Here is a 21,548-nt window from a genome sequence, read left to right on the forward strand (position 1 = left end):
GACCAAGGTCAAAGGTCAATGGAATTTGGCTATGTTGGGGGTATTTGTAAAATAACCATCATAACTCTGGAAGTGTATGTATCTAGTTCATAAAACTTGGACATAGAGTAATCAAGTATCATTGAATATCTCATGTGAGTTTCAGGTCACATGACCAAAGTCAAAGGTCATTTAATGTCATTAAACTTTGGCCATTTTGGAGGTAATTATAAGATTGCTGTCATAACTTTCAAAGTTTACAGATTTAGTTTATAAAATGTGGATATAGGGGTAATCAAGTATCACTGACAAGTCTTAGGTTGCATGATCAAGGTCAAATGTCATTTATTGTCAATGAACGTAGTATTGTATCATTATATGAATGATGTTTTTTGTGAATAATTATTTTATAGTAGTTTTCAAAGTCAGCACTGCTGCTATATTGAATTGCGTGATGCAGGTGAGACTGCCAGAGGCGCTCCACTTGTTATCTAACTTCATGTAAAGCGAAATATAAATTTCATTGAAATGATTTTTTTATTTTATTACAGAGGCGACATGTGCCCCTGATGAGTTTACGTGTGAAGTAGGTGGATGTATTGATTACAGTGATGTGTGCGATCTTTTCCCGCATTGCCCAACTTTTTCTGATGAAAACAATTGTCAAGTGCCAGCTGGAGGTATGATATGACTTTTATGGCTCCGCCCACCTGAACCCACCATAGGAGGGTGTGGGTGGCGTTATGTTGATGGGATAATGATGGTGATGATGATGGTGATGGTGATGATGATGATAATGATGATGATGATGATGGTGATGGTGGTGGTGGGCATGATGATGGTGGTGATGATGATGCTGATGATGATGGTGGTGGTGGTGGTGATGATGACGATGATGATGATGCTGATGATGATGGTGGGCATGATGATGATGATGATAATGATGGTCATCATGATTGTGATGATAATGGTTGCATGATTATGATGATTATGATGATGATGATGATAAGATGGTGATGATGGTGGTGGGCATGATGATGTTGATGAAAATGAAGAAGGTGATGATGATGATGGTCATGATGATGATGATGATGATTGTGATGATGATGGTGATGATGGTTGCATGATGATGATGATGATGATGAGGTGGTGATGATGATGATGATGACGATGATGATGATGGTGGTGGTGGTGATGATGGTGATGATGATGATTTTGATGGTGACGATGATGATGGTGGTAATGATGATGGTGATGGTGATGATGATGATGATAAGGTGGTGATGATGATGAAGTGGGGATGATGATGATGATGGTGATGAAGATTTTGATGGTGACAATGATGATGGTGGTAATGATCATGATGATGGTGATGATGATGATGATCAAGAAGCACTTGATCATATGACCTAAATCCTTTGGGTGTTTCACAAAGATTTAAGTGTGACTAAAAGCCAAATTTCCAATTGCACGCATGATAGAACGCACAAATGCCCCATTTATCAGAACATGTTAATGAGACGTACCCTACTGCATACTTTTAATCAAATAAATCGTGCATTGAATATAAAAAACAATATGAGAGCATCAGCATCGTCTTTTGAGTCGGACTTAACTCTTTCTGAAACCTTCCTCCAGACGCTTTGCGCTATGGGTTCTCAAGTTGAAATGTGCCAATTTCTTTTTCATCACCCGCAGATCAGTGTCATCCATTGCTTTTCACTTGTAACGATGGGAGGTGTATAACCATGGAGTGGAGATGTGACGAAATCATTGACTGCTCGGACGCCGAAGACGAAGCAAACTGCACCAATCCATAAATCGCTGCTCTCATCTGGGTGTAGTCGCACAAATCTTAGCGACTGATCGTATGATTGATTTTTTCACGATTGATTTCCCCAATTGATCGTATGATTGAATTTCAAAATTGATCATATGAACAATTTTCACAATTGATTGGATTTCAAAATTGATCATATGATCAATTTTCACAATTGATCGTATGATTGAATTTCAAAATTGATCATATGAACAATTTTCACAATTGATTGAATTTCAAAATTGATCATATGATCAATTTTCACAATTGATCGTATGATTGAATTTCAAAATTGATCATATGAACAAGTTTCACAATTCATTGTGCAATTGAATTTCAGAATTGATCATATGAACAATTTTCTCAATTCGTTGTGCAGTTGACTTTCATAATTAATCATACAATTGAATTTTTAACAGTTCATTGTGCAATTGAATTTCAAAATTGATCATATGAACAATTTTCACAATTTGTCATGCAATTGAATTTCAGTATCGATCTTTTGATTAATTTTGAAAATTGATTGTCAAAAAAGCTCAGAACGACATCAAATCTTCTGAAAAGCCCCCCCCCCCATCCGAATCACTGTGTTAGCAGTGATGAAACTGATAGAAAAGTATTCATTGTAAATAATGAAGTAATAACAATTATTCTGAAGAATATAGTGATGTTGTTCATGATAAAATACTGTAATGATATAATGAAAATAATCCTGAAGAATATATTAATATTTTTTTTAATATGACAATGATAATGATAAAAAAATTCTAATGATGATGATAATATGCATGTAATATCAATGCTCATTATTTTGTACGGATTAATAGTTTAACATTGTGAACTCAAAAAATATGAACGTCAGGGGCCCATCTAACAAAAAGTTGCGATTGATCCGATCAATCACAACTATGGACGGCCAGCAACGTCGTCATCTATTATGCATGTTTGTTCAAAATATTTTCCAGCTATGATGTATATTCATGCATTCATTGTTTCTTGAAAATTCACTGTGCTTCTCTTTGTTTACGAAGGACATTGTGCAAATTTCCTGTAGAAAAAAATTATGACACTTACGGATTTCCATAGAGTTACAATTGATTGGACCAATCATAACTCTTTGTAAGACAGGGCCCAGCCCCGTCTTTCAAAGATTCATGATTGATCCAATCTATCAGTGTCATCATTTTTTTCTACAGGAAAATTTGCAAAATGTCCTTTGTAAAAAAAAAAGGAGAATGCACCAAATTGTCAAGAAATCAATGAATTTATGGATATACCTTCATATCTAAAAATTTTTAAAAGAAACATGCATTTTAGATGATGACTTTGCTGACTTTCCATAGTTGTGATTGATTGGATCCATCGCAACTCTTTGTAAGACTGGGCCCTGGAGTTAGGTACCTTGTCGAAAGTTAGCCATGCGTCATTCAATGGCAAACGCCGGAAGCAGCCATTCATCACCGATTCTCCCATTTCAGAACAATTGGGAGTGCAAGAAAGCCACTGTGAAAAGACACATACATGTAGTGCCTTCATAGCAGGAATAAGCCCCGCGTTAGCATATATGTATGATACGTATGTGCCGTGGTCGAAACCCCCTAAATTTCTGTTCCAGAGCATCACCAATTTAGAAATTCCATAGAAATTCCTATTTTCCCCATTCCAGAGACTTTGTGGTTTCTCGTTCCAGTGGGGCGCCAATCATGGACTACTCAGCTGGTCGGGGTGGCGAGCTCGATCGACGCGGAGTCATATGAGTTCCGTTGACACCCATTTTTTATATGGTCAGTTCCAGAGCAATGCATTTTTAGCAATCGTTGATTCAAGGGCCATTCCGGAGACCCCCATTTTAAAGACCAATATTTAGTTCCAGAGCCCCCTATTTTCGACTTTGGTGTGGTACATCTATTAGGAATCATGTTATTATTCGAGTAGCCCCCCCCCCCCTCCCCCTTCCCGGATTAAGATCCAACACCAAATTTTGACAAGGTACCTTCAACTTTGGTTTACAATGATTAGGATACCAATTGGTTTACACAGCAGTACTGAGTTCTCTTCTTTCATATGCTTACATTGTCTTTCATTATTCATGTTATTTCTACTTAAGTTTTGCTCATTTTTGCTTTCATTTGAATATTTCTGTATTTTACGATTCAGCTGATGCTGCAGATCGATCCTGAAATGAAAATATCCATTGTTGTTATTATTATGATTCTTATTCATGATGTTATTTTTGTTGTTTTATTATCGTCATTACTATGGCTGTACAATGGGCCAATGAAATGGATATATTGCAACTCTGAAAGATCAGTGAATATAATACTCGGTTTTGTGATGACATTTTAATTTAAAAACTGAAGTAATTGATGCATGCCACGGATAATTGCCTAATGGCAGCGATACTGTAGGAATGCCCTGAGACCCTCGCATAAATAAAGTAGAACAATACATTTAAACTGTTGGAATTGATTAAAATCACCTTCATAGTCTATTTTTGGCATATATGACATGCCAATTGTTCATACACATATTAGCAATTGTGTCGATCCGTAGAAAGTTCTATTCATCTGGGGGATATGACGTAACAATACAAAGCGCCATCCCCCCAATGAATAGAAAGCGCGAGCGGATCTACGCCCATGCATGTTAGCATCTGAGAATCTTTTAGATTATTTACTGCCGGAACTTTAAATAGGATAATATATAGAGAGTATATTTTTTGCGAAGGTGTGTGAAAAACACATTTTTTATGAATATCATGTACAAGCTTAATAGTCTAAATCTGAAATTTTTTCAAGTACATCTTTCTTCAGGGCAATTAAGAGCAAATCAGATGTTTACTATGTAAGGTAGCATATAAACAATCAAACAGTACTACAAATGATTTCATGTAGCGAGTCATTTTTGTTTCATTTATCATCTATGCATCAGTTTTATATTTTTATATCGTGTGTTCTTCTTATCAGTGGTGGTGGTGTTTTATCATTTTTATTACCATGTACATGCATTTTAATTTTATTAGACAGAAAAATTAAATCTTATGTGAATTTTTTTTATAATTATGTGGATTCTTGTTGAAAAGAAACACTTTTCTTCTGAAATATATATATATATGCATAAATGTATATGATTGTTTTCGGTAATGTAGTCCAGCACTCACTTACAGGTTTCATTAATGCATAAAATTATGTACATGTAGAGGACGCCAAAATTGCAATAGATCATGTTCGTAATGTAGTGATAGTATTATTACATTTGAAATATATTTGTATGCCATACATACATATACACTCATGTTTTTACCTTCTTTTTTAGAAAACATATTTTTAAATATCAGACTTTCTTTGTCACTATGAACGTTTGAAATGACATTTATATATATAAACTCCATTCAGTTCCAGCAGGTTAGTATGTCAAGCAATTCAAGACCTTAAATCACAATGAAATAACACATGCGGATCTAGCTGGATCAGACGCAATAAGCCTGTTCACGGTTGTAAACTGCGCACGAGCAGAAAAAGGTCATTTGAGACAACCATGAAGGTGGCTTTCAAATTCACTGACATAGGCATTTGTGATTTGATGATTATTCATGTATTCCTTTCAAAATATTTATCACATCCAAGCTGAAGAGTAATAAATAGAGCCTTCATAATCACTGGTATTTGACAGTAGCCTAAACAATAGTCAAATGTGCCAAAGGCGGACAATAAAACAGATTTCCAAACTTTATCCCTGATGTACTATTCTAGTCACCTGGTCTATACAATGCCTTTTGTTCTTAGAATTTGAATACTCTACCGGTAAAGCTTACGCAACATCTACATTTAAAAATGATAGTGCTTATCCTAATGAAAAATCACAAAGGTCATTTAAGAAAAGTTGATCATGAGCTAACCGTGAACTGGCTTATTCTTTTGATGGGCCCACCATTTTGCACAAACAATTTGGCCTCAAACATTGTATTGCATCTAACCCAGCTGGAATCGCAATTGGAATATGCTGTTAATACATAAATTATAGTTATTAATTTTGTTATTCACAATTCTTGTTTTCTTTACTGATCAATCTGGATGATGTATATATATTTTTTATAAAGATGGGAGATCAGATATTTGATCACAGTGAAAGTTCTCAACTTTCTTTCAACATATTTCATGTGGTAAGAAATCATTAAGTGTATTAGACTTCATAGCAGTCATAATATGATTGATTCAAAATAAAATAATGCTCTTCTGTCTTATATACCACATTCTAAAAAGTTTTATATGATTCTTTATTGAGTTATTGTTATATATTAGACCCTATACTCCCTGAGTCTTGTGGGTTGAGTTATAACCGGGGATGCAGGGGGTTAGAATTATGCCCCCTATAAAATCTCAGCCGAGGATTGCATAATCGCGACAAAGCGAATTATGTTGGTACAAAATGACATAATCTGCACGGTGGCATAGATAAATTTCACTAGATATATACATGTATATACATATATATATTTTTTTTTACAGGGGCAGATCCAGCTTTTTCCGGGGGGGGGGGGGGGGTGTCCAGAAGGACAATCACCCGGGAAGCGGCGAGCCAATTTATTTGTAGGTATTTCGAACCCCCTTAAGTTATGTTTTTCTAGCATCTACTAATGCAATGCAGACCATTAAAGGCAGTTCATGCTGTAGGAATATATATTGTGTGGGTGCACATTATTATTATTTTTTACTTGGCAGCCTGATGGGGGTGGGGTGGTTAAGCCCCCTACCCCCCCCCCCCCTTCCCCCGGCCGTAGATCCGGCACTGTTTGATATGAATTTGTTGTGGTGATATATCCATAGAAAATAATTTGGCTTTATAAATAAAGTCCACAATTGCCATTTCAAGGGCTTTGCTTGAAGTTCAGTTATATTTCACTCTAATTTTTCATATGAATATACAATGGTAATTAAGTTACCAATAGAATAGGAATTTAGCTATATGTAAAGCCCCTGAATTGCATTACAAAATATTTTTACCGATAAAAGGAACTTTAACAATATTCTTGTACATGTGAATAAAGAGGACAAGAAGAAAGATGCAAATAAAAAGAGAAGAGGGAGAAAGAAGATGGTGACGTATGATCCTCATAAATCCCCAATTTAAGGGAAAATATGTCATGAACACATAATACATGGCCTGAAAGAGCATGTTATCCCAAATAATTTGATACCATATTCATGTGGTATGTGTTAACGCTTGGATGATCAGGAGGTATTCTTTGCAGTGATGTAAATTTTGATTTGCGCCAAACTAAGGCACGACTGCAATGAATGAATCTAGATGTCGTGATCCTAAAGGGGTTGCATTAAAATCCATTTCACTTTTTCAGTGATTTGCAATGTAATTGTTTTAATAAACACTTTTTTCCTGTCAATTTCATTAAAAAGGGATTTGCAAATATGGTGAAGCACTCATGTACAATTATGACAACATATTGGCATCTGGGGTACATTCTTTGCAGTCATGCCTTACTTTGGCGCCAAATCAAAATTTACACCACTGCAAAGAATACCTATTATCCAAGCGTGAAGGCATACCACAAAAATATGGTATCAAATTCTTCCGGTAGGAAGAAATTCCTTGAATGCTTGAGCGCCTATAGGCAGCTCAGCTAAAGCTGGGGTGATAATAATAGCAGGGCCCGCTGGTAGAACAGTTTTCGAAACTGAAGTGGCTACCCTGGGTAAATATACCTATATTATTATTATTTTTAAATTATTTGGGAGAAAATGTTTTTTCCATCCATATAATGATTAGGCGTACCTTTTTTTTTTTGTAAATTGGGGATTTATGAGGTATCATTTTTTTTTTACTCACACGGTATATATCATGAATTATACCCAAGGAGATTAGTGAACAAATCTATAAAGTAAATAGAAATGAATAATGGGAAAATATATATGCTGAAATGAATTATTAAGAAGCAAGAAAACATTTACTTCAACGTGCGGGGCGTATTTAAAGTCCCGATTATTAATAAAAGTGGATCCATAAGGCAAGAGAGATAGAGAGAGATAAAGAAGATAATATTCTGTGGAAATGATCCAGCCCTGCATGAGTCCCTTTACACCATGTACACGGAACTTAGAATTGATTGTATACTTCATTTTCATGATTGATCAGGGGCCGCGGAACGGTTTTAAAACAGGGAGGGGGTGGGGGTGACCATGCAAAAAATCATAAACAGATTGTTATTTTCACGTTTTGGGGTACACGGTTTTTGGAAGAAAAAAAAGTGGGGGGTTGAAGCCCCTCCCACCCCCCTGGGATCTGCCGCCCCTGTTGATTATACATTGTGGTCATTAAAGGGGAATTTTACCAAATTAGAGAAAATAGTGGTGAAGGTTTGATGAAAATCCATCAAATAAGAAAGTTATGACTTGTAAGATTTAAATTTGAGGCGATTATGCGAGCAGCTTCCCCATATGTTATGTAATGCCATAAATTAATTTTTTTTTAAAGGTCAAGTCCACCTCAGGAAAATCTTGATTTGAATCAATAGAAAATAATCAGACAAGTATATATAATGCTGAATATTTCATCAAAATCGGATGTAAAATAAGAAAGTTATGACAGTTTGAAGTCTCGCTTATATTTCACAAAATATATGCACAATTTAGTCAAGTGCAAATGAGAGAATGACCCCATTACGTAACCCCCACCCCCACAAGCCAAGGTGGGGGGGGGGGCTGTATGCCATATTCTTTAAAGGGATGGTCCGGGCTGAAAATATTTATACATATATAGAGTAGAATTCACTAAGCAAAATGCCTAAAATTTCATAAAAATCGGATAATAAAGCTATTGAAGTTCAAAGTTTTGCAATATTTTGTGAAAACAGTCATCATGAATATTCATTAGGTGGGCTGATGATGTCACATCCCCACTTTCCGTTTTCTTATGTTATTACATAAAATCATAATTTTTTTCATTATATCATACTTGTGTGAATAATATGTCTCCCTTATAATGAAATATATTGCAGCAATAAATATCTAAGGCACTAAATCAGTTGTCAATCCAATTTTTCTAGTTCTTGGAGGAAAAAATTGAATAAACCTAATTTCATATAATAAAATACAAAATAACAAGTGGGGATGTGACATCATCAGCCCACTTAATGAATGTTCATGATGACTGTTTTCACAAAATATTGCTAAACTTAAAAATTCAATAACTTTGTAATTTGTTATCCGATTTTGAAGAAATTTTTGGCATTTTGCTTTGTGAATTCTACTCTTTATTTATTAAGCTATAAATACTTCCAGCCCGGACCATCCCTTTAAAGGAAACCAAAACCCAAGAAATTAAAGAAGCAGCTAGTCTTATTGGAAAGCGTAAAATAAGAGGAACATATCAATTCAATCACAGAATTTGATTTTCATTTTGGAAAGGTCAACAATTCTTCTCGCTTGCTTCACTTTCTCAATAAATTTTGTCACACATATGCGCCATGTACATAACTATTAGACCCCCTCTATTTGAATCGTCAACCCCCTCCCTAAACTGCATTGTCCATTGTCTTTGCCACCGGTCTCTTCAGACCTTTCTGGTTTAATTCCTTTCTAGAAAAGTGACTTAAGTGAAATCGGCCCGTGAAACTCGTATTTCATTGCTATTCGATTTGGTGAAACAGCGAATTAAGGGTACCATCGTGGGCCACCGCTGGGGCGGGGGAAGACTCTGTCTGAGCTTATGAACTTGATTTTGTGTGTGTTTTTCTTTATTCCGTAATTTTTACAAAATATATATGCATGCAGCTGTTGGTAATTATGGCAAGTAAATTCTTAAAGGGATATGGTCCAGGCTGAAAATTTATATATCTGAATGAAAAATTGACAGCGCGAAATGTTGAAAATTTCATCAAAATCGGATAACAAATAACGAGTTATTGAATTATAAAGTTTATCAATATTTTGTGAAAACAGTTATATGCACATCGTCATGAATATTCATAAGGTGGGCTGATGATGTCACATCCCCACTTTCTTTTTTCTTATGCTATTGAATGAAATCATAAATGTTTCAATTTTTTTTATACATGTGTAAATGATGTGTCTCCATTATGATGAAATAAGTTGAGGCAATAAATAACGCCATGCACGTACTTTATCATTTGTCAATCCAATTGTTTTAGTTCTTGGTAGAATTTTTTTGAATAAACCTAATTTCATATAATAAAATACAAAAGAAGAAGTTTATCATCAGCCCACCTATAATGAATATTCATAAAGGCATGCGGCATGCGTATAGAACTGATTCACCGGAGTAATGCAAATATTTACAATTCAATAAATTCGTTATTTGTTATCCGATTTTGATCAAATTTTCAGCATTTTGCTTTGTGAATGATTTATTAAGATATAAATGTATCCAGCCTGCACCATCCCTTTAAGGAAACCGTATACATGCACGCTATATACAAGACCATAATTATATAGCAATTATATTTTTTTGACTGAATAAACCATTGTCTATGGCTATGCCTACAATCACAAGGTCAATCCTACTCGAAAATTTGACTGAATAAAGCCATATTTTGGTATTCCATATATTCCACTTTTCCAGCATATAGATCTAATTCACCTTCTTCATAGTTTTTTGTCTATTTTGTAGGAGAGTGGAAATTGAAAAGCTAGGGAAACGAAACTAAAATATAAGGATGGTAGTAGCTCCCCGCACGAGACCCCCCCCCCCCGAAAAAAACAGAGAGAGAGAGAGACGTACTTGGCGAGATCAAATTTAGAGCCAGAGGGGGGGGGGGGGGTGTGGTCGAAACGGAGCTCAAATGCATGATGCATGCGCTAGCGCTATTGCGGCAGTATTTGGATCATGTGATGTTGCTGCTGCGGAGATACTGCTGCAATCGTCCAAGACATTTTTTCTTGTAAGTTATTTTCTTTTCCTAGTAGTTTTGGGGTATAATTTTTTTTATATTGTATGGTTGCCTAGCCTGTTTTTGCGTGTGGTTCTAGAGATTTCTCTTTGTTTTCCATTGCTATTGATGATGAATGTTGGTATTAATTTCTGAGGTCGAACCTTTTTTTTCGAGGAGGCAAGCCCACCGGTGTTTCCAAAGGAACACATTCTCATCTCTACTTCATCAGTGCGTGCGACTTCTTTTCAACGGTAATGAGTTGGGTGAATCACATTTTCGTGATAGATGTATCGTAATTGCACATGATCTGAATTTCAAGTTATTTCAATAGGACTTGTATATGTCGGGTGTGAGTGAGAGGTAGGGGGCTATTGTAACTTAAATAATGTTGCATGCGATATTTGTCCGTCTGTGATAATATTTTCGGCATTATCGTGCTTTCTGACTCCGGAGACAAAAAAGATCTGGGGGACAAAATTTCTCACATAAGCTTAGTCTCGACACTGGGTCTGAAGTTCCATCGCGCTCGAGTTGGCTCGCTCAGCGCTCACGATCAAAATCTTCCAGCGTGCGTGCGCAAGGGGCTATACTTTCTTATCACCCTCTCTCTCTCTCTCCCTCAAAACTTTCTCATTTGCTTTTTCGCTTTTCGAGTGTTGGCTTGGACTAAATAAAGAAATACCTGTTGGAAACTGGTTTGTTTGATTCTGCTCTTTCTTTTTCTAGAACGTTGTTATCATTGATGGGATAACTGACTAAAAATAAAATTCGTGTATCGAGGAAAATGCCTCACACTTTGTCAAATCATTCTTGAACTCCAACATTCAGCAAACTAAATGAATATCAATAATCCCTGCAGCTCGATACACAGCTTTCACAAACTAATTACTTTCCCCAAAATGATATCTACATGATACTATATGTATATTACAAGTGTGCAGGAATACATAATTCAATAGACATGTACATTTCACGGCTCGTTATGTACGCGTACCCAGCGCGTGCCACATGCTTGTTAATTTCTCGCACCTGTTGATTGACTGAAAGTAGAATTTGCATCTGTCTTCTGAAAGTTGATAGAATCAAAATCGTCCTAAATTTATTTAGTCAGTGGTCGACAATCAGATTGATGATCTTCCAAATTCAAAGTTCTGTCTTATTTTGTCAGCCAATTGGGAATCTATAAAGGCCTTTCATGACTGACTGACTTAACTGACGAAATCTGAATAAAATGATCGGTCAATTTATTTAGTCAGTGCCACAAATTTTGTTAATCTCTCTTAAATGTTACTAAGGAAAACAAATCTAATTATAAAATAACCCTGTCATATATCAATCTTACATTTTATTTAGTCAGCGATAATTCAGCCAAGTTTACATTTTTTACTCCACTGTTTTCAAAGAAATTTCACTGTCATTTAATTAACCCATCGTTTGTCTCCTCTTCACTCTGCAACTTTTTACTATCCGCAAAATAAGTCACAGTATCAACTGTCTATATATTTATCCTCCTTTTTGACTCCACTTTTTAAACGATATACGCACGGTAATTAACCTGTATATTCCATCAACCCCTCTTTTCCCTTCTCTTCAAAACCACTCTGCCACTTTTAGACAGTAGGCTATCCACTAAATAAATCAATTCAAACTGTCTATATCTTTATCCTCCTTTTTGACTCCACTTTTTTAACGATATACGCACGGTAATTAACCTGTATATTCCATCAACCCCTCTTTTCCCTTCTCTTCAAAACCACTCTGCCACTTTTAGACAGTAGGCTATCCACTAAATAAATCAATTCAAACTGTCTATATCTTTATCCTCCTTTTTGACTCCACTTTTTTAACGATATACGCACGGTAATTAACCTGTATATTCCATCAACCCCTCTTTTCCCTTCTCTTCAAAACCACTCTGCCACTTTTAGACAGTAGGCTATCCACTAAATAAATCAATTCAAACTGTCTATATCTTTATCCTCCTTTTTGACTCCACTTTTTAAACGATATACGCACGGTAATTAACCTGTATATTCCATCAACCCCTCTTTTCCCTTCTCTTCAAAACCACTCTGCCACTTTTAGACAGTAGGCTATCCACTAAATAAATCAATTCAAACTGTCTATATCTTTATCCTCCTTTTTGACTCCACTTTTTAAACGATATACGCACGGTAATTAACCTGTATATTCCATCAACCCCTCTTTTCCCTTCTCTTCAAAACCACTCTGCCACTTTTAGACAGTAGGCTATCCACTAAATAAATCAATTCAAACTGTCTATATCTTTATCCTCCTTTTTGACTCCACTTTTTTAACGATATACGCACGGTAATTAACCTGTATATTCCATCAACCCCTCTTTTCCCTTCTCTTCAAAACCACTCTGCCACTTTTAGACAGTAGGCTATCCACTAAATAAATCAATTCAAACTGTCTATATCTTTATCCTCCTTTTTGACTCCACTTTTTTAACGATATACGCACGGTAATTAACCTGTATATTCCATCAACCCCTCTTTTCCCTTCTCTTCAAAACCACTCTGCCACTTTTAGACAGTAGGCTATCCACTAAATAAATCAATTCAAACTGTCTATATCTTTATCCTCCTTTTTGACTCCACTTTTCCAACTAAATTACGCATGGTAATTAACCTGTATATTTCATCAACCCCTCTTTTCCCTTCTCTTCAAAACCACTGCTCTGCCACTTTTAGACAGTTACAGCTATCCATCCAATACAATTTCAACAAGCTTATTATTTATCTTCCTTTTTGACTCCAGCGCGTGTTATCGCGTGGCCAAAACCCATAGACGGAGCCAAAAAGAACGATAAGATTAAGATTCTGGGTTTTATCCTCCTTTTTGGCTCCGTCAATGGGTTTTGGCAACGCGATAACACGCGCTGGAGTCAAAAAGGAAGATAAAGTAATAGTACGCTGAAAATTATTGTGTGTGACTGTGTATGATATCATATCATCTAGGATGATCCATTATGATTTGGGGGTGTGATGATGCGAGAGTTATCATGCAACGTCGTGTCAACGGAGAAATTGTCCCATGTGCGAGAGTCTTGTCCAGTGAGAGAGCTCGCTGAATTTCTCGCATCATCTATTGAAAATCAACAAGGCGTGGTAGTGCTTAGTGAAATTCAGGTACTGTATACTTTATGACTCTGGAGTCAGCAATCACGATATGGCCATATTTTCTTGGTGCATCCCGCATGAACATCATGTTTTACAAAAGGAGACATTTCAAAGACATTATAACGGTGGATTGGTAGACTTAATAATGCTAATGGCAATGGCAATGCCTTTTTGCCCTTGTCATGCCAATTTCAATAATGATAAATTATCCAGAGGCAGAGTTTTGAGAATGAGAATGAGAGAAAAGAAAAAATTGCAATAAAGTTGAGGCTAGCTTTAGCCTAGACTGTAGACAGGAATAACTGTCGTTTCTGGGGATTTATTCAGCAATTTCTGACATTTTACTATAATCCCCATTCACCGACGGTAGTGTGTTTATATAGTGCGAGCCTGCATGTGTAATCTGGTCGGCAATTCGGAGGACGGGTTTTGTCCAGATTTTAATTTCTTTTACATTCTAAATGACATATTATCTTGAACGCGATGGCCCACTATTTTCGTTAGACTCTAATCTTTCTTTTGATACTATGTAAGTTCTATAAAATATCGAAAATATATGTTACCGATGAGTTATTCCCTGGGTTATTCCTTATTTTTTTAATTTTCTGCCGGAGAGGAAAAAATGGCAGCCGTCAACGAGTTGTGCTTTTATCAAGGCTTTCCGATTAAATTTTCAATATCCTGGCCAATCAATGCGAGCGACAAGTTCCGAACGCACGCACATCTACAAGTGCATGGTTTGGGAAAAAGGTGGGGGGTGAGGGGGGCTGAAGTAATGTTGTAAATCGGATCAAAAATCAGATCGAAAATCGGATCGGCAGTTAAGCTTCTAAAATCGAAATCGAATCGGCGATGTTTAGAAACAAAGGAATACATCATCATTTTGTTCGGGGTCGCGCGCATCTTCCTGACAAAGTCACAAAGACGAATGTTTAGGAATGGAAGTCGTTGACATGCGCGATCGTTTGGAACATGCTTTTAAAGGGTTTTGAGGCTTACCGTCACTGCTTTACAATAAAATGAGTTATTTTTATTAGAAAGATAACGAATGACGCATCTTCCGAGCAAAGTCGCAAAGGAAAATAATTCTCGTAGATCACAGGTCAATGAACGATCGGCGGGACATCTTTTATAAGTATTTTTATGTGAAGCTGAGCTCAGCTAAGTTCGCTCATTATAATATGTGATTACAGCCACGCCCAATAACCATTCCAAAGTACACCTATTTTGTTATAATAGCTTACTTGGTACATCAGTTCTGGGAAAAGTTAAGTCACGCCTCACTATCGATCTTTTTGTATACCCACCCACTCAACAATATCAGTGAATTACGCAATGCGTGCAAGCATTCACACAATACAAGTATAGTTTTGAGGCATAGCCGAGAATTGGAACCGCCCAGACTCAACGGGCTAGCGCAAAGTTCTTTACACTACCTTTTGGCATGTGCACGTGGTGGATTTGATTGACACTGTACGTTAACAGTGCTATTCTTTGAGTTGGCTCACTGGCTGGATTAATGACAATATATCATCGCAAGTATGGCTTACAATACATGATACATACAACAGGCAACACATCCATACACACTGCTCTCAAACTCCCTTGCTATTATTCGTACCTAGGCCGTGTGTGCACTTATGGGCGGGATTTAAGCAGGGCATTGACTAGCATATACAACACATCCATGCACCCCAGCATTTATATACATTTCTCAAACTCCCTTGCTATTCATCCATTGTGTGAACTCATGGGCGGGATTATGACAAAAATTAGCGCAAGCACTAGCATACATAATACATACAATACATTCCTGCACCCATGCAGTCACATACAGCTCTCAAACTCCATTGCTATTGGCCATTGTATTCACTTATGGGCGGGATTTATCAGCATAAGCACTAGCATACATAATGCATACAACACATTCATGCACCCATGCAGTCACATACAGCTCTCAAACTCCATTGCTATTGGCCATTGTATTCACTTATGGGCGGGATTTATCAGCGTAAGCACTAGCATACATAATGCATACAACACATTCATGCACCCATGCAGTCACATACAGCTCTCAAACTCCATTGCTATTGGCCATTGTGTGCACTCATGGGCGGGATAAATGACAAACACAGTACAAGTACATGTTCCTTGTTTGTATTATACAATACATTGATTCCAAGTTCCACTCCCACCATACCAGTCAGCGCAGCTACCGGTAGGTCATCATAAGTAGGTCAACCTTTTATGAGTCATTTCTGACATTCCAGGAATCTGATTGTTCGAACTATTCGATTGTTAAAAAGCTCTAAATAGCTAGCACCTCCGCAAGGACAATCTTAAAATATGTTCTGACCGCACTGTAATTAGATCTACAGGTATGCCGATTTTTTTATCCGATTTTTTCCTTCAAGGGGCATGATCGAAGATCGGCAAGTGATCGCCGATTGTTGTGAAATCGAATGGAATCGGTTGCCGATTGCAAAATCGGTTACAAGCTTAGGCTGAAGCCCCTCCAGCCTGCTGGATCCGTGGCCCCGGGGGGGGGGGGGGGGGGTCACACAACCATAAAAGTAGTGGGTATGTGCCGCAGGCGAGACAAAAAACGGGGGCCTTGGAGCGGGCTTATTATAAAAAGGAGGGTCCTCGGAACGAGCTTCGGAACGACAAATGTTTGTGAAAACGGGGGTCCTTGGAACGGGTCGCTTGCTTGTGCATCCCTATGGAACGGGCATACGTGTATATGCAGCTAGCCCATGAGCTAGCCCAGCGGCACTGGCGCCGGGTGCGCTAGCGCAGAGGCGATGGTCGGACAGCGCTCAGTGGCCGCTTTACACCAAAATTGCAGCTCATTGTGGCGGATCAATGCGACCGGAACGGCGTAACGAAAAATATGCGACGCTTTGGAGCGGATTTCTTTCTTCTTTTCTCTCGATAAAAAGAAAATGCTATGCTTCGGAGCGGCTTTCTTAGTTCTTTTTCTTAACAAGATGAAAATTGAAAATGCTATGCCCTGGAACGGAAATTTGAGTGTAAAAATGGGGGTCCCCTCCGCGGCACATACCCACTTTGCATTATATACTTAGTGCCCCCCCCCCCCCCCCCCCCGGGCTGTGGCCCCTGAACTAGTACTGATTTTCAGTATTAAGTACCAGGGAGCTGTTTCATAAAGCTGATCGTAAGTTAAATGCGACTTTAAGAACGACTAGTGATCCTTTCTTGTGGTATACGATATTGACCATTAACCACTAGCGTACCTAAGTGGGGGGCAGACTGCCCCCCCTGACGAGTCACAACCCACGCATTTGACATATCCCTGCCCCCCCCCCCCCCCCCCCCCCCTGTCGAGTCTTGAAGACTTTTTTTTTTTTTGCTTGTCAAATTTTTTGGCGGACGAGATCCTTTATTCGTGGTTGAAGACAGTTTTTTTTTTTTTTTGCTTGTCAAATTTTTGGGCGGACGAATTTGCCCCCCCTGTGGAAAATCCTAGGTACGCCACTGCCATTTACTGTTCATTGGTGATTATTTAGAGCGTAAGAAAGGTTCACCAGTCATTCTTAAAGTCGCTCTTAACTAAGGAACAGCTTTATGAAACTCCCCACAGTAGGCCTACTGAAAAATGAGAATACCCTTATGTTTCATGCAAAATTACTGATTTCTATAGATTCATTTTTAAGTGTTGTCCTATGGTAATTCTTTGAAAATACAGATTTCCTCCCCTAAATACGGATTTTAAACTTTTAAAATACTGAAATGTACCTGTTCAGGTTGGCAAGTCAGTTAATCTACTCACCTATCTTCATTATTTAATAAGAAAATTGATTAATATGGATGGATGATAAATGGCTACGTGTAGTGCAATACAAAATAGTGAAAAGACAACCCACCCTTTTCAGAGAACTCCCCCCTGAAAAGCAATAGCCCTCCCCATCCTTCCTCCCAGTTCTCACTGTTTCGTTGTACTCTGCCCACCCTCCTGACATGAAGAAGTTTTGCTGTTGGTTCATTGCATATTAACCACCACAGGTAGCCCATGTTGATAGAAATGAATTTGACCCATGCTGAGATTCGATTGCATATCGATCTTATGACATTCTCTCCCCCACATTGCGCAATTCCTGCCAACACATACAGGATTTTTCACTCATTACAAGTAAATCCGAATTACAGCTTCAAAAACTCAGCTAAAAAGCCATGTGATTTTTGCCTTGAATATTCAGTCCTCACCATGTACACATGTAGTGTGTGACGCATTCAGAGGATTAAGCCGAGTGAAAACATACATGTAGCAGGGGGGAAATTATTTTTTGGGGGGGCTCCACTTTCAATTTTTTTGTAAAATTTCGAGGGCTCCATTTTTATCTTTTGGGTGCTACTTTTTGCATTTTGGGGGCTCTTTTCAAATGTTACCTTTTTGTATTTTGAGGAATACCTGTTCACGAATTGGCCCGCCGCCCCCGTGTATTTTTTCCCCTGAAATGTAGTCATAAAATTTGTTACTTTATGGTGTAAATAAGGATCTCTTAATTTCTTTTTATACATTTCCAGAACTGAAGTTGAAGGAGTGAAATCATTCCATCATGGATAAAGTAGCGGATAATGAAAAGGAGAGCAAGTATGGCTACGTCTTTGCAGTCTCTGGACCTGGTAAGCATTTCTCTTATACCTTGGTCACATTTGCTCTACGGCGGCCGTACGGCGAGTCGAAAACAGTCGTTTTAACATTTTTTGTACCAACTACAAATACTGTAGGTGGTTTGAATGAAAATTAATTAAACGGCTGTTTTCGACTCGCTGTATGGCCGATGTAGAGCAAATGTGACCAAGGTATAAAATTGATATCTGTATGCTTTTCAGCAGTAATGATGAGTGCTTGAAGTAGTGAAATCATTCTTTTTTCACAGGAATACATGTGCATGTGATGTAAAAAGCTTGTAAGATGAAGCTTCTGCTACTGATGCTGCTCTAGATGAGGCTGATTCTGATGCTGATCGTGATGATGATGATGATGATGATGTCATGATGATGATGATGATGATGATGATGATGATGATGATGATGATGATGATGGATGGTGATGGTGATGATGGTGATGATGATGATGAAGGAGATGATGGTGATGGTGATGATGATAGTGATGATGATGATGGTGATGATGATGATGCTGATGCCTCATGATGATGATGCTGCTGCTGATGATGGTGATGATTGATTATGATAATGATTAATATGATAGTGATAATGATAATGACGATGATGGTGATGATGGTAATGCTGTAATTTTAAGGCATTGATCAGTGGTTTTGATGTTGACAGTTCACAAACTACATACTGGTACTAACTGTACATGTACCTAGATATGATAGTTGACATCATTTTCTATTATAAAATATGGTGCAAATGAAATTGTAAGTAATTAATACTTCTGGTGTATGCCCCACTTATAAAAATATAAGTTCTTATTTTAAAAAATGAGACATGATGTCATGCGTACTGATTAAATGTTGCCTTTTTCTCCATAGTGTATGTTAAATGTTCTGTCAGTGTGAATTTCTTATCTCTGTGTTATATCCATGATTATAGAATTCTTCCTCTTTTCTGTTAATTGTATTCCTACATGGAGCATAGAAATTACCAAGGTACAGTAGATCATTAATTTCATATGAAAGATAAGAAAACAAAATGAACAAAGCCCTATTGTTTTACTTGTACTTTAGGGAAGGGGGGGGGGGCATACCTGCCAACCAGTACGTTTTAGCCGTATTTAGTACGTTTTTGCAACCAAAATACGGCAGTACGTTTTTTCTTTGAAAAATACGTTTTTTGTAAAAAAAAAATATATATATATATATATATTTTTTTTTTAATAAATCGAAATTTATTGAGAAAAATAATCTCTATATGTCTCTATTTCATAAAACTTACACAAATATGGTTATCAGATCAATGTAATTTCAGGTAACTTGTTTTTTTTTTCAATCATTTTGTTCAAACCAGGGTGAAGATATACACATGTTTTAATGTTGTTTTTTTCATCTGCAAGAGCAGTGCGCATTTTAGCTTGCATGCAGCTTGAGCGCCGCGATGAGCGAGTGCGCCAAGCATTTTATTATGAATTACACTTTTTTGGGGAAAAATACAGTTTTTTTTATCACAGAATACAGTTTTTCATTCCCAGAGGTTGGCAGGTCTGGGGGGGGGGGGGGGGGCTCTGGTATATTATTGCTAGGGAGTTTGTAAAACAGATGTTTGGAATATGATATCATGACCTGGAAATTGATTTCACACCTGTGTGCTTCAATCATTAATACATGTATGTTTATTGCCGGTACTTCATTTAGGGATGTTTGTTAGGACCTAGAGCTATGATGTTGTGTACATATATGTGTATACATGTAGAGTCTGTTGGATTCAAGTATGTATGTACATTGTATGACTGATGTAGTTGCTGGTAGATCTATAGGAAATAAGCTGTCTCTGTACTTATGATTTCCTGTGTTGGGTTTGGTGACGAGAAATGAAACATTATATAATCCACAGCTCTTACTCACATCCATTCAGTCCCACACATTCTTCTACATGCAGTTATATGTAATATATAGTGTGTATTGATTTTTATTTTTAAAAAAAATCAGTTTTTGCAAATAGTATACACTATACCCCCCCCCTTCCATGAAAAAAAACAGCTCCCTGATGAGAAATGAACATTTAATTCATATAATCTACAGTTGTTGGTCACCTCATTTTAGACCAAAATATCTTTTATGCAGCTAAAGATTTTTTTTTCAATTCCTTTTAAGTTTTGGAAGATAGCCCCCCCCCCCGCGAAAAAAATCAGTTGCCTTACGAGAAATGAAACATACACCGGTATGTCTTATTCCCCTCCATTCAGACCCACATATTTGTTAATTAAGTATTGAATCTGCTTTTGTATTTTCTTTTCACCTCTTTCAAATTATCATTCTTTCCGTAGGCCCCACCCCCATAAGAAATGTACGCGGTATACAGTACACTACAGAAAACACATGCACATGTACATAAACTATATTCAGGTATAATGTGTTGCAAACTTGCAGCACTAGTACACAGTTGGTTTTAAAAATAACAATGATGGAATGGTGATAAGAGGATTGAGGATGACGAAAGTGACAGTGGTTGCATGTACATGTACATATATGATAATGGTGGTGATGATGATAGTATGATGATGATGATGCTGATGATGGTGATGGTGATGATGATGATGATGATGGTGATGGTGATGATGGGCGATTCCATAGGTGTCGTACAGGACATTTTGACAACAATTTCTAGTTTCCTAGCCGAATGCTTGAGCAATGAAATAGTCTGTTTTTCAATGATAAAGCTATAGTGGGTAGTCATGTGAAAAACTAATAACCAACACAAACAAAATGATTATGAGTAAATTATAGGTGAAAATGTTGTGTGTCGTACGGGACGCAGAAATGTCCCGTACGACACGCAACATTTTAAGCTCTAATTCACCTATGGACAACATATTTTTGTTTGTTGTCAGTTTTTTGCATGTCTTCCCAGAAGTACTATAATATTACCACAGAACAAATTGACGTTCTTGGTTCGTTTGGACAGCAGACTGGAAAATGTTGTGAAAATGGCTGATTTTTCTAGCATGGAATCGCCCTGATGATGATGATGGTGATGGTGATGATGATGATAA

At 37.2% G+C, this 21,548-nt stretch overlaps 2 protein-coding genes across 4 annotated transcripts in view; both read left to right on the forward strand.

The window, feature by feature from the left end:
* The window catches only part of LOC129267001 (low-density lipoprotein receptor-related protein 2-like), a 76,046-nt gene extending 69,996 nt beyond the window's left edge, over positions 1-6,050 (forward strand). Inside the window, exons 47-48 of the mRNA XM_064103795.1 lie at positions 531-659; positions 1,678-6,050. Coding sequence (XP_063959865.1) covers positions 531-659; positions 1,678-1,799 — 251 coding nt within the window. The 3' untranslated portion in view covers positions 1,800-6,050. The remainder of the gene's footprint in view (positions 1-530; positions 660-1,677) is intronic.
* Positions 6,051-10,562: 4,512 nt separating this feature from the next.
* LOC129266195 (V-type proton ATPase catalytic subunit A) overlaps positions 10,563-21,548 on the forward strand; it is a 32,765-nt gene continuing 21,779 nt past the window's right edge. The window contains exons 1-2 of one of the 3 annotated variants that reach the window (XM_064103797.1): positions 10,563-10,712; positions 18,398-18,496. In XM_064103797.1, coding sequence (XP_063959867.1) covers positions 18,430-18,496 — 67 coding nt within the window. In that variant the 5' untranslated portion in view covers positions 10,563-10,712; positions 18,398-18,429. Of the gene's footprint in view, positions 10,713-10,799; positions 10,955-16,040; positions 16,228-18,397; positions 18,497-21,548 lie in introns of those variants that run through there. The other 2 variants (XM_064103798.1, XM_064103799.1) reach the window with 2 other exon arrangements.

Source organism: Lytechinus pictus, chromosome 8 (assembly GCF_037042905.1).
Source record: "Lytechinus pictus isolate F3 Inbred chromosome 8, Lp3.0, whole genome shotgun sequence".
NCBI lineage: Eukaryota > Metazoa > Echinodermata > Echinoidea > Temnopleuroida > Toxopneustidae > Lytechinus > Lytechinus pictus.